At 51.3% G+C, this 12,645-nt stretch overlaps 1 protein-coding gene across 1 annotated transcript in view; it reads left to right on the top strand.

Moving 5' to 3' along the window:
- The first annotated feature begins 8,207 nt into the window (after nt 1-8,207).
- Nucleotides 8,208-12,645, top strand: part of GRHL3 (grainyhead like transcription factor 3) — a 30,719-nt gene continuing 26,281 nt past the window's right edge. The window contains exons 1-3 of the mRNA XM_065421710.1: nt 8,208-8,387; nt 9,395-9,456; nt 11,998-12,334. Of these exons, the coding sequence (XP_065277782.1) occupies nt 8,235-8,387; nt 9,395-9,456; nt 11,998-12,334 (552 nt within the window). The 5' untranslated portion in view covers nt 8,208-8,234. The remainder of the gene's footprint in view (nt 8,388-9,394; nt 9,457-11,997; nt 12,335-12,645) is intronic.

The following is a 12,645-nucleotide window of genomic DNA, read 5'->3' on the forward strand; positions in this document are numbered from 1 at the left end:
AACCTTCCCCACTGCAACTTGAGACCATTACTCCTTGTTCTGTCATCTGCCACCACTGAGAACAGTCTAGATCCATCCTCTTTGGAACCCCCTTTCAGGTAGTTGAAAGCAGCTATCAAATCCCCCCTCATTCTTCTCTTCTGCAGACTAAACAATCCAGTTCCCTCAGCCTCTCCTCATAAGTCATGTGCTCCAGCCCCCTCATCATTAATACAGAATGTGTGTGTATCTTAACATGAGGATCTCTCTGTCTCTCAATCCATCCTTCAGGGTTGTATATTTATCTGTCTATAATGAATATGAATAAGAGAGAGACAGTCAGCAGAGGTTCAAACCCAGATTTTCAAAAGTGCCTACTGATCTTGGGTGCCCAATTAGAGGCATCTTAAAGGAACCTTATTTTCAAAGGATGAGTGCTCAGCCCCTTCTGAAAATCAGGTTCTTACAAACATCAGTTTGGGCCCTGAAAAACAGGCACACAAAATCACTGGTCACTTCTGGAAAGCTCCTTAACTGTGAGCTATTTCCTTGGTTTAATGTCCTGGACTCTGTCTTATTTCATTGAAGCTTCAATTCTATGGATTTGTAGGGTTCTTTTTAAAATAGAATTATTTATGAAATATCTTCTAGCAATTACTGTATACAAGAAAATGTCCTTAGCGCATGTGATGAGGTGGTGTTTAGTATCAAATAGTAAGATGTTATAATTAATTAAATAAATAAAACAAGACACGGGTATTTGGCAGAAATGTTAACGAACCAGAGAGCTTGTTTGGTGGACTCAGATTAGATCTTTTCGAAAGGGATTTAAAGAACATGTGTAGTTTTGTTGTGTTGACTCGGATCAGGTAGTTGGTGATTTGATGGCTTGCTGCTGGTACTTTGTATGGTGACCTCAGTAATAGTGTTAGCAAGTAAGATGTGCCCGCAGCTCTGTCACTAGGCTATGGAATCGCTCTATATAGCTCCTCTCATGTGAGAAAAGGAGGAAATGTCTGGTAGGAGTAGGAATCAGGACTCCTGGGTTCTAGCCCCAGGTCTGCCACTGATTAGTTGGGTGACCTTGGGAAAGTCACTTAACAAAATTCCCAATGGCTCAGTTTCCCTACCGGTGATAATGAGCTAGCTCCTAGGGGGTGGAGGGAGAATGGGCTGGAGAAGGGCAAAACACAAAATGATTCTGAGCTACAAACACCCAGCAGGGCCGGGGAGCATGTGATGCCCTGCTATATTAGACAGGTAGGGACTGCCCAGGGGAAAGACTTGGATCAGGCCCATCAGCTGTTGTGACTTTACAGCGAAAGGAGGCGTGGGTGGGTCAGCGGGGCTATGGCTAATCTGAGCCTGGGCTTACCCGGAGCACATCCCACTAGCCTGTTTATTCCTTTTGGCTGCCCCCGCAGCAGGGCCCTGCCCTCTTCCCTCCCGCATGCTGGGTGTGCCAGGCCTTTCCTTTCTTAGATCCTGCTCCACTGAAGGCCCATCCTGAGAGGTGCCGAGCGCCTTCAGCTCCCGCTGGCACCGTTCACGTTTCTTCACTCGAGATCACAACACGTTTTCCACCTGCCCCTTTCCTTTCCGCCTGCCCCTCCCTTCTTCACTGCCTGATCTCACACGTACGCCTGCGCTGTGTCTGGGCTGGCGCGTCCCTGGGGTCAGCTACTCTTCCACACGCACACGGCGCTTGGGGTGCCCATTCCCAGAGGCAAGAGGGAAAGGTTGTCTTCTCTGAGAGTCCACATGGGAGCTAGGAGGCAGAGTGGGGAATTTCTAATTGCTGCACTAAACTGCCCCAGTTGGAAACATGCTCTAAGCGGATTGTGCTGGGGAAGGAAACTCTCTGTGTCAGAGAGTAACACATCGGTGCTAAGTGCATACTTGGCAACTGTAAAAATACAGGGATAAACTGTCATCATTCGTTTGTATGCGTTGAGCTGTAGCCCACGAAAGCTTATGCTGAAATAAATTTGTTAGTCTCTAAGGTGCCACAAGTACTCCTGTTCTTTTTGCAGATACAGACTAACACGGCTGCTACTTTGTAACCTGTTGTAAGTGTCTGTCTCTTTCTGTGTGTGTGTCTGTGGATTGCACGTGTGCCTGGGTGTGTTTCTTTGTGGCTGCATGCTTGACAAAAGGCTGGATCGGAGCTTTGCCTCTCAATGTAGTTGTTAATTATTATTATTTTATCCAAACGCTCACAAGCAGGGATGGAATCAGAGCGGAGGTTCGTCTCCAGCAGCTCTGCTCTTCGCTCGTTTCAGAGGGTGCTGTTCTGCTCTGAGGGAGCCCGGCTTGCTGGGCCTTGCTCACGACTGGGGGAAACCTGCATGCCTCCAGAAGCAGGCGTGCTTCACCGATGCTCTTTATGCCGCCTGCTCTGTAAGCCGGGATGCTGATCCCTTCCCAGTCCCCTTGTTGGCGTAGGTTGCTGTAGCACTGGACCTTTGAATGGGAGGAACAAGGTTACTCCAGCCAAAAGGCCAGTCTTGTGGCTGTCCGGGCCCTGGGGTACAGCATGGCTGAATGGCAGCCCCAAGGTGAATAATCTGGCAGACGGCTAGACCCAGATCTCTGTGCTGGAGCTTTGGACGCTCACCATTGGCTGTATGCTCACCATGTACTGTACAGCCATGAGCATCTGACGTGACCCATATTTATGCAGCAGCTGTAATGGGCTACCAGGGTGCGGACAGAAAGGCAGACAACGGGGAGGAGAAACGCATGCAAAACAAACCTCTAACACAACAGAAGGGAAAATAAACGCAGGGTTTTTTCCCCACTTGGCTGCTCGTTCCATCTCGCCCCCTTTGGGCATATCTTCCTGTCTCAGCATAGCCCCCAGTGTTTATTCCCGGCCATTGGGATAGTACCTGGAAATAAAAGGGGGACGATGGAGCCGTCACTGAGTGGGTTGGGGCAGGGGGTCACTCGGTGGCAGACTCTAAACGGTTTGGAAACAAAGAGACTGCACAAAAATCAGGCACTGCTTTGCTCAGCCGGGACAGCTCTCTGCACACACTGGGAGAGACGCCCTCCGTCCCGTGTGTTTGTTTCAATAGCTGATCCCTTTTAGTCTGAGGGCCACACAAAGGCAGCAGCTTGTAAAAGGAAAGTTTGTTTTACCAAACAGAAAGGAGACCGTTTGCACTGGGCTCAGCGTTAGCTTGACAAATGCAACAAGGAGGGTGTGGGCCTTCGAGGGTGGCAGTTGGAGTGGAACTGGATCCAAAGTTCATGGGTGTTTGGATCTGGGGTTTTGGATCAAGCTCATCTCTTTCCTGCACCCAGATTTACAGAGGTTGTGGTGCAGGGCTGGAGACAGCCCATAGTAACCGCAGCAGCAAGGCATGATGGGATATTGCAGCCAAGCGCGCCAAAAGGCAGAAAAGTGACCCTAAAAATGGCACCTGCTCCCTGGATGACACATCTGCTTCTCTCCTAGCCCAAGCCCGTGGTTTTGTATATGAGGCCACCTGTACATTGCAGAGTATTGTCAGCATAGCTATAGTGGTCAAGGGTGTGGAAAAAACACAGTCCCTAGCCAAAATAGTGATGCTGACAAAAACCCCAGTGTAGGTGCAACTATGCTGACAGAAGAGTGCTTCCGTTGGGATAGCTACTTTCATTTGGGAAGGGGGTGTTGCTCCTTCTGTCCACATATGCTGCATCTACACTCGGGGTCTCTGCTGGTGTAGCTATATGGGCAAAACATTTGCAGTGTAGACAAGGTTTTAGTTAACCCTGCTGATCTCCCTTCCCCCCCCCCCCCCCCACAGCTGGGAGAGCGAGCTGGATTCTGTTCTGCCTGACACATCATCCACAGAACTGTCAGGCGAGTTCTGACTGCAGATCCTTTTCAACGGAGGGTAAGAGCTGGAAGGATCTCTGCTGTTTCAGATCCAAGGTTGACTTTGTATCAGCGATGGTTAGAAAAATCAGCTTCGGATTATACTGTTACCCCTTTTGACCTGAGTGTCTGGCCAAAATTCAGCGTCCTTTGGGTTGCCTCCGTAAGGAGGAGAAATTCATGATGGAGTCAGGTGTCTTCGATGGAGTCCTTTTTAATTACAAAGAAGTACAAAGTCCTGCTTCCCTGAACACAGGAGGAACCAAACAACTGGAGAGAGTTTCTTTGCTCACAATTCCAAGCCCTTTCCAGCCAGCACTTAACCCAAAAGCTCTGTCTCTCACTAGGCTTTTCTCAGGGCCATGCTTGTTCTGGCTGTATCCTTGGCTTTCTTAGCCGCTTCTTGCTCTGGGTATGTTTACGCTGGCATTGAGAGACAACGGACCTGTGCTAGCTCTGCTCAAGCTAGTGAACTAAAAATAGTAGAGTAGCTGCGGCAGCTTGGCACAGTTGCCTGAGCACAACCTCATCCAAGATCTTATGTGTGTCCTCAGGTTGCTAGCCCGTGCTGCTGTGGCCCCACTGCTTTCTGTAGCAGGCTAGTTTGAGCCCAGCGTCTGTGCGTACGTCTGTCTGATCTGGGAATTGCACACCCAGCTGCAGTGTAGACATACCCTCGATCTGTTCTGGTGCTTCTGCCTCTGTCACACACACACACACACACACACACACACACACACACACACACACACACACACACACACACACACACGCCACAAACATTACCCAGCCTTAAGCCATTATCAGCCTTAAGCCAACATGGCCCAGTTGCTGCCCATGCTGGTCCAGACTTTGGTGGTTTCCATTGTTTCAGTTATCAGTAAACAAAGGGCATTGAATGGCAGGCTTTTAGTACACTGATCCATGCTGTCACCAGCACCTCTCAGCCAGAACCATATCAACACCACGCCTCTGAGCTGGAAAGCAAATGAGAGAGAAGAAATATGGGCCCCAGAAATGTCGTTGTTGGCCGGATCCTCAACTGGTGTAAACCACTGTTGTGCCACGGACGTGTGGTAACATTTTCAAAAGTCGCCCTTTTTAGCATGCTCAGAGAAAGACTCCCCAGCCAGCAAGACGGAACCGTTAGCCAGGTCCTTTGAACCCCTGACCCTGCATAGGCAGTGTACGATGTGGTGTGTCAACGGTTTCTTGTAATTTGGCCTTAATGGAAAGTTTAAAAAAAATAAAAAATAAAAAAGTGACTTTCACCTCTAAGTACCCATCACTTAAAAAATGGGGCTTAGGCTCCTAAGGCATTTTTGGAACTTTTACCTGTCGTGGACTAGAGCTGGGCACAAGCTGCAAAGATTGCGGAATCTGATTCTCCCTCTGCCTTGCTCCTTGGAATGCAAAGCAGGTGTAAAAATGGTACCACTCTGATTCAGTGGCATTGCACACCTGCTGTGAAATCCCTTTGCACAGGCGTTCATGGTGGCGCAGGGGAGCCAAAGGGTCTGGATCCAGATGCTTTCCCAACGTGTAAGAGGGTTTGGATCTGGGGTACTGGTTCCAACCCATTTCTCATTTGAACAGAGGTGCTTTTCTAACCTCCTCTGCGCCTTGCTGTTTCGTCTTTCCACGGTGCGTTTCTTTCCGCTGATCCCAAGCGATCGGAATTGAGTCTCACCCCCCAGAGTTGACTGTGCTGCTGACTGTTCTTCCTTGAGCAGATTGGGTTGAGAACAGGTGAGGATTCCTGCCCAGACAGGATTGAACAGCCCCGGCGACAGCCATGAAATCTGAGTCACCCCGGGCTCCTCTCCTTAGAGACCGGCAGAGCAGCACTGAAGGGGAGGGAAGGCTGCGTGAGAACTGCCAGAGACAACGAAACTCGCCCAACACCTGGTGCAGTTTCACGTACCGAGTGAAACCAAGGTTAGAGCATCAGCCCAGCCGGCGAGGGCGAGGAAGTGAAGCGCAAACGCAGCATCTCCGTTATACCAGCAGCTGGGCAGGTGGGGGCTGCCTGCAAAAATATGGGGCCAGCGTGTGACATGAGCAAAGAGCAGCACAGGCAGCTTCTTCTCCCAGGGTGGTTCTGAGCAGGGCTGTTCTGGGAACTGGGCGCCGCTAGATTGTTACATCCGCAGCTCCACTGGAGGAAAGTTAGGCCCACGTCCTCAGAGGCATTTAGGCACCTAACGCCCGTTGATTTCAACAGAAATTAGGGGCCTAAATACCGTTGAGGATCTGGGCCTTTAGTGTCCCCACACCTCAGGCTCTGGATCTGAGGATGAAAAGGCCTGTGTACCATCTTCAGCAGCGCTCCCACTGGTGGAGCTGCAGCAGTGGGAGGTTAGTGCCGACATGGCCTCTGAAACCATCCTGTTCTTCCTGCAATCCCAGAGCTGAGCTGCCAGACGGGATGGAGCAAAAGGCAGCAACGCTAATTCAGGCCAAATGCTGCCCTTGGATGCAGGCCCACCGGTCCGGTTGCCTTCTCCGAAACAGCCATTGAGCACCTGGCCCGTAGGGGGAAGAGTTCTCTCAGGACACCTGTGTGATCTCCTGCATTGCAGAACCAAAGGGAGCCGAAAGGACCCGTTGTTAATAATAATGAGCTGTGTAGCGCCTACGGGTCTGGCTGGGTTGGTCACCCCTAGGGCTGTGAAAGTGGGCTCCTGAAGCCTGCACCCCCTTCGGCTAGCACAAGAGCCCTTTGAATAAGCCAGTGGCTTTTAACTTGTGGTCCACGGAGGCCTGAGGGTCTGCAAACTATGTCTAAGACTTCCAAAGGGCTCCGCGCCTCCATTTGAAATTTCTATGGGTCCGCAGATGACAAAGGGTTGAAAACCATTAGAATAAGCAACAGTGGGTCTTGCAGGTGCAGATGGGGCATGAGAACAAAGCTGGAAACTTGTTTGAAAATGACTCCACCAATGTCTCGCTGAAGGTCAAACCCTAGGACTCCTTATGGACTGACAGAAGGTCTGATGGCCCGATAGAGGGGCTAAATCAGCAGTGACAAGTGCTGGTTGAGAAATGACTTTTCCCCTGGAAGTTTCACCCAGAATGAGAATCCAGCTGAATTTTCCTATTAACTAACTTTTTCGTTGCAAAACCGACAGTCAAAAAATGTCCCAGTTCTCAACAGGGAGAAGGAGGTTTTTTTTTGTTTTTTTTTTTTTTCCAATCCCCTACCCCCAATTTAATAGAAAATGGGTATTTCCTGTGGAATTTTGATTTTAAAATATAAAGCAATTTTTTGTCAACAAAAAAATGTTTTAAATGAAAAATGTCAACCAGCTGTAGTGGTGATGATGGAGGGGTGGATTGTCAGCATGTCAGGGGTATGATCAACAGACCCTGCGGTGTTAAATGCCACTGGGCCCAGCAGGTGCTGCAAGCTGGGTCTGCTACTCATCCCGTCCCCTCTGAGTGGTTACAGCCCAGCTGAGCAGAATGCACAGGGACAACTAGACATTTTTGGCTCTGATCTACTGAATAATACTATGGGTTGCAAGAGGAAAGGAAAGGTGCCCAAGGTGTGTATCTCACAGCAAGGTAATTGTGTGTCTGAGAGCCTATTGAGGCAGAATGTAGAGAGCTGGGGAAATGGAAAGAGCAGAACACAGACGGGGCACTATTCAGTGTACATAAGGGAAGCACAATCTGGCCGGTGGAGTTTCCTCCCTGGAACTGGAATTCTGTCGATCACGTCAAAAAATGATTTAAAAAGCGTATGTGAGAACTGACGTTAAAGTTTACAAAGTCAGGAAACCAGGATGGGGATTTGGATTCATCCTGTCGTGGCGCGGCTCCCCACGGATCATTTCTCCTCCTCGCGGACCCCTGTTGCTGCGTTGTGAAAAGTGAAAAACAACGAGCTCGCATTGTCACGTTACCCTTTTGCACTGAGTCAAAGGAAGTGAGTGCGAAGCAGCCCGTGTGCCACCCCACACAGGCATAGGATGTGCCCTGGGTGGGGATGTCCGGGTGGCAGCATGCTCTAGCGGTCAAGCGTTAGCAAAGGCTGCTCCACTGTGCTGCCATGCCCCTGCTGGGGCTGAGGCATCCGCTTGTGGCCAACAGGATGGCTGCAGCAGAAGGCGCCTGCCTGGCTCCCCTTCATAGCTCCTGTCAGGACAGGCCGTGGCCCTAACACTGCACAAAACGCAGCCGCAAATGAGCTTTCCAGAGTAGCCGAGGGGAGGTAGGCGTCCGGCGCCCACTGAGTTTCAGTGGCCCCTTTGAGAATCCAGCCCACGTTCGCTCTGTGCCCATTGAAAGGAGCGCTGGGAAACGTCCTGCCCGTGACTGTTTGCCTTCACCCCCACCTCGCTGGCTCAGTTTCAGGTCCGTGTGCTTCCTGAAGAACGACAGCATGAACTTCCCGAAATTCTCCTACACCAATGAGGACGAAGCCTGGAAAAGCTACCTGGAGAACCCCCTGACAGCCGCCACCAAGGCCATGATGAGGGTGAACGGAGACGACGACAGCGTGGCTGCCCTGAGCCTCCTCTACGACTACTACATGGTACGTTCCTAGTGGGCATCATGTGCCCTCAGTTAGCCCTCATAGGCACCACCATTTCGTTTTCCCTTGGGGTGCTCCACCCCCACTCCGCCCCTTCCCCCAAGGCCCCGCCCATGCCCTGCCCTTCACTCCACCCCTTCCCCTAGGCCCTGCCCTTCGCTCCGCCCCTTCCCCTGGGCCCCACCCTTTGCTTCGCCTCTTCCTGCCCCAGTTCTGCCCCCTCCCTAAGGCCTCCACCTGCCGCTCGCTGCTCTCCACCATCCCCCAAACTCCTCCCCAAGCCCCCGATCAGCTGTTTGCCGTTGCCCCCGATTAGCTAATCAGGGGTGCTGCCAAATAGCTGATTGGCAGCACCGCCAAACAGCTGTGGCTGGTGGGTGCTGCATATTTTTTTTTCCGTGGGTGCTCCCTCCAGGCCTGGAGCAGTCACGGAGCCAGCGCCTATGGTTAGCTTGTCACTCTGCAGCCTGGGGAAGGCTGCATGTGTGCTCAGTGATTTATCTTAAGCTGTGTCTACACAGCGCACCTTACAACGGCGCATTGTACGGCGTGCTGTCTAGCCGCTCTTGATCCCGGCAGCAAAATAAAACCACCTCCAACGAGGGGCGGTAGCTTCATCGCTAGGAGTGCGGCTCCTGGTGACGGTTTGTTTTTTCACACCCCTGAGCGACAAAAGTTTTAACGACATAAGTGCTAGTGTAAACAAAGCCCTTAGGTACTTCATATGGCTCCCCATTACCAGAGTATCTGAGAACCTCACAACTGTGAACATCTGGATCCACACAACTCCCTTGGGAGGTGGGGCACTGCTTTAGTGTAGAGAAGGGAAAATGAGGCATAATTCACACAGAATTTGGGATAGGAGGGAAGCGAACCTGAGACACCTGAGTCCCAGTCTAGGGCCTTAGCCACTAGACTACACTTATTATAGCTGGGGTTTATTTTGCCTCTGGGTTCTATATGTGAATCTGTGGCAGTGAGGGAGCCGTTGCTTTGCCCTTTTGCAGGTGCCAAAGGAGAAGAGGATCCTTCCACCTGGTATGATGGGACGCAATGAACTGGGAAAAAGGTTAGACCGAGTCCTGCTCTCTCTAGCTGTCTGTCTGCTGCTGGCATGCATGATGGATCTGTTAGCTTGCATAAAACAGACTTCAAAGCACAGCATTATTACTAACAACAGTGGAGGCTATTAACAGAGAGACACACATTAAAATTCTTTCGGCCAGGTCCTCGGTGTGTGTAAATAGATCTTTGCTGATTCACACCAGCTGGGGATCTGCCCCATTGAAGTCAGTGGGGATATGCTGATTTACACCAACAGGGGATCTGCCCCCATTGAATTCAATGGAACTAGGCTGACTAACACCAGCCGAGGATCTGTCCTTTTGTGTCCCTCCTTGTGACACTGGGCCAGGGACTATTTATATGTTGCTGGGCTGGAATCACAGAGTCAGCGCGGACTCATTGACTTGATAAGAGTTTTCCGTTTCAACTGCTTCCAATTTGCCCAGCGTTCTCCTCTGATGTCCTCGTAGGCTTCGAGGCTGTCCAGAGAATTCACTGAGACAGTAATGGCCCATTAGGCTCGGGGAAGTCAGTGCCCCTTGCTGGACTCTATGTACCTTGGCAATCTGCTCTGCATAACTATTTTTGAAGCACTTTCCCTACAATGGGCCCGTTGAATGACACTTTATTCCTTCCTGGCGGCTAAGTCCTGGCGCCGTTTCTCCTCTCCCGGCCTGGCAGATGGGCTCTGTGCATTATTTTCAGAGGTGCTCTCCGTCTGTAGGAGCTGGGTACCAGGGCCGGCTCCAGGCACCAGCCAAGGAAGCAGGTGCTTGGGGCGGCCAATACAAAGGGGCAGCATTCCATCCGTTAGTGGGGCAGCATGTCCGGGTCTTCGGCGGGAATTGGTCGGCAGGTCCCTCAGTCTCTCTCTTCCTCTTTGAGCTGCTGCCGAAGTGCCGCCGAAGAGGAAGAGAGGGAGTGAAGGACTCGCTGCCGAAGTGCCGCCGAAGAATGGAGCGGCGCGATTGAGCTGCTGCCGAAGTGCCGCCGATTGGCTTTTTTTTTTTTTTTCCTGCTTGGAGCGGCAGAAAACCTGGAGCCGGCCCTGCTGGGTACACGTATAGTTTTTAATAATGGCAACAGAGCTGCATGTGCTAATGCAGGGCCAGACCCTGAACTGCGGTAAAACGGCGCCACACCTTTGACTTCAGTGGAGCTAAGAATTCTGCAGTAGCTGAGGATCTGGCCCCCAAGTAGATTTGCGGGCTGGGTTGCTTTTAGCATTTCAGACCTGTTGGTTATTTAAATATTTGCTCTCCAGCTGGGGTTCCGGCTCCCTGCTGACCTGTTGTAAAGGGGTGACACTCCCCTCCCCTCGCTAGCAGAGGAGATGGGGAAGAGTTAATTTTCAGGGAAGATTACTGGTTCTCTGAGCACTAACATACTCAACACAGGTGTGAGGAGCCATTGTGTGTTCCGTGGATCCCTGAAATAGAAGCTCGGGAAGCAAGGAGGATGGGAGCTGCTGCTTCTTCTTCGCTTCTTTGGGGACAGCTGGGGCTGCCAAGAGGACCGTGGGTTGCTAGCATGGGGGGGTGTTTGTTCTTCTCTGTATAGAAACAGAAACAGGGGTGATAATTTATCACCACCAGCTAGGCCGGGGCTGCAGACCTGGCAATATCAGACTGCGGCCCAGAGGGGGACAGGATTCTGTCTGGTAGAAGTGCTTTTGGCTAGGTAGCCTAGGATAGCGGCATTTTATTCTTCTGCAAGAAAAAAATCATCATCTTTTTTGGCCCAGTGGCACTATGGAGTCTTCAGCTTTGTTTTATCCCCAAGCTCTGTCCCTCTTGCACCTGCTTTGAAGTTTGCCCCTATCTATCTCACTTCAGTGTTGCCAACTCAGCATGATTTTATCCCAAGTCTCACCATGCTGGGGGCGTTTCTCAAAGCACTGGCTCCTGGAGTCATGTGACTATGTATGAGAACCTCAGCTTTCTTTTTAAAACATTAAGTAAGTTTCCAGCCCTGGTGTTTGCAGAGAAGTGCCTGAATATGCAAACCCTAAAGGCTCAAAACCCAGAAATCAAATAAAACCACCATTTAAAAAAAAATCATGATTTTTAAGCCATTCTCGTGATTTTAGGGGTGGGGGGGCTGACTCACGATTTCTGAATGCTTGGGGTTGGCCATGCTGCACTGTTGTCAATATTTAATGTCCCAAGCAGAGATGAGCTGATCTAAAACCCAGGCCTGTCTCTAAGCACAGCTATTGCTGCTAAAAGCTCATCCTCTGACTTCCTATGACCCTCTGTGATCCGGCGAGGGGCTGAGCACCCCCAGCGGCCGTTGATGCCATTGGGAATTGAGGGGGGACTCTGCACCTTGCCTGATTGCAGCTACAGGCAAAGGGATGAGGCCGGGGGTCCCTTGTTTTAGGGCTCTACGGGCTGGCTGTAATGGGATTCCTGGTGTCTGCTACCCCCCAATATACAGCTTGCTTCTTCATCTCGGGTCTAGGTCTCTGTTGCCTTGCCTAGCTCCACAAGCCCATGGCTCAGTGACTCCCACCCCTGTTTCTGATGGGATCCCCTCTCCCTAGGAACTGTCACGGAATGGAGTACGACCCCGAGATCTCGTCCTTCGAGGGCTCTGCCCACCTCATGAAGCTCCTGGCTGAAAACGTTTCCGGGACCCAAGAATATTCCGACCTGCCCAAGAAAAATGGCTTGAGTCTAGAGGGTGTCCCCGCGCCCCTCAAGCCGGCCATCCTCCTCCCCAGCACCAGCAAGCTGGAGCCCTCCCCCGAAAACTACGCCATCGCCTCGGGGGATGTGTACGACAACGGCTCGCTGAGCTCCCTCTTCGAGACCATTCATGTGGTGCCACAGCAGCAGAGGTGGCAGCCGGACAGCACTTTCAAAGACGATCCGCAGGAGGTCAGGAGCTGTTGTGGGCAGTGTGGTCTAGTGGCTAGCGTACCAGAATGGGACTCAGGAGACTGGGTTCTAGTCCTGGCTGTGCTACTGGCCTTTTGGGTGACCCAGTGGCATTGATATAGTGGGGGTGCTGAAAACAATTGAACACATCTCTAAACCCTGTATCTGATAGAAACCACTTCAAGCCAGGGGGTGCTGCTGCACCTCCAGCACCTCTAGGGTGACCTTCACCGCTCTGTGCCTCAGTTTCCTCCTCTGTAAAATGGGGATACTGTCCTCCTTTGTAAAGCCCGTTGAGATCTGCTGTTGAG

The sequence above is a fragment of the Emys orbicularis genome, chromosome 23 (assembly GCF_028017835.1).
Source record: "Emys orbicularis isolate rEmyOrb1 chromosome 23, rEmyOrb1.hap1, whole genome shotgun sequence".
NCBI classification, from domain to species: Eukaryota; Metazoa; Chordata; order Testudines; family Emydidae; genus Emys; species Emys orbicularis.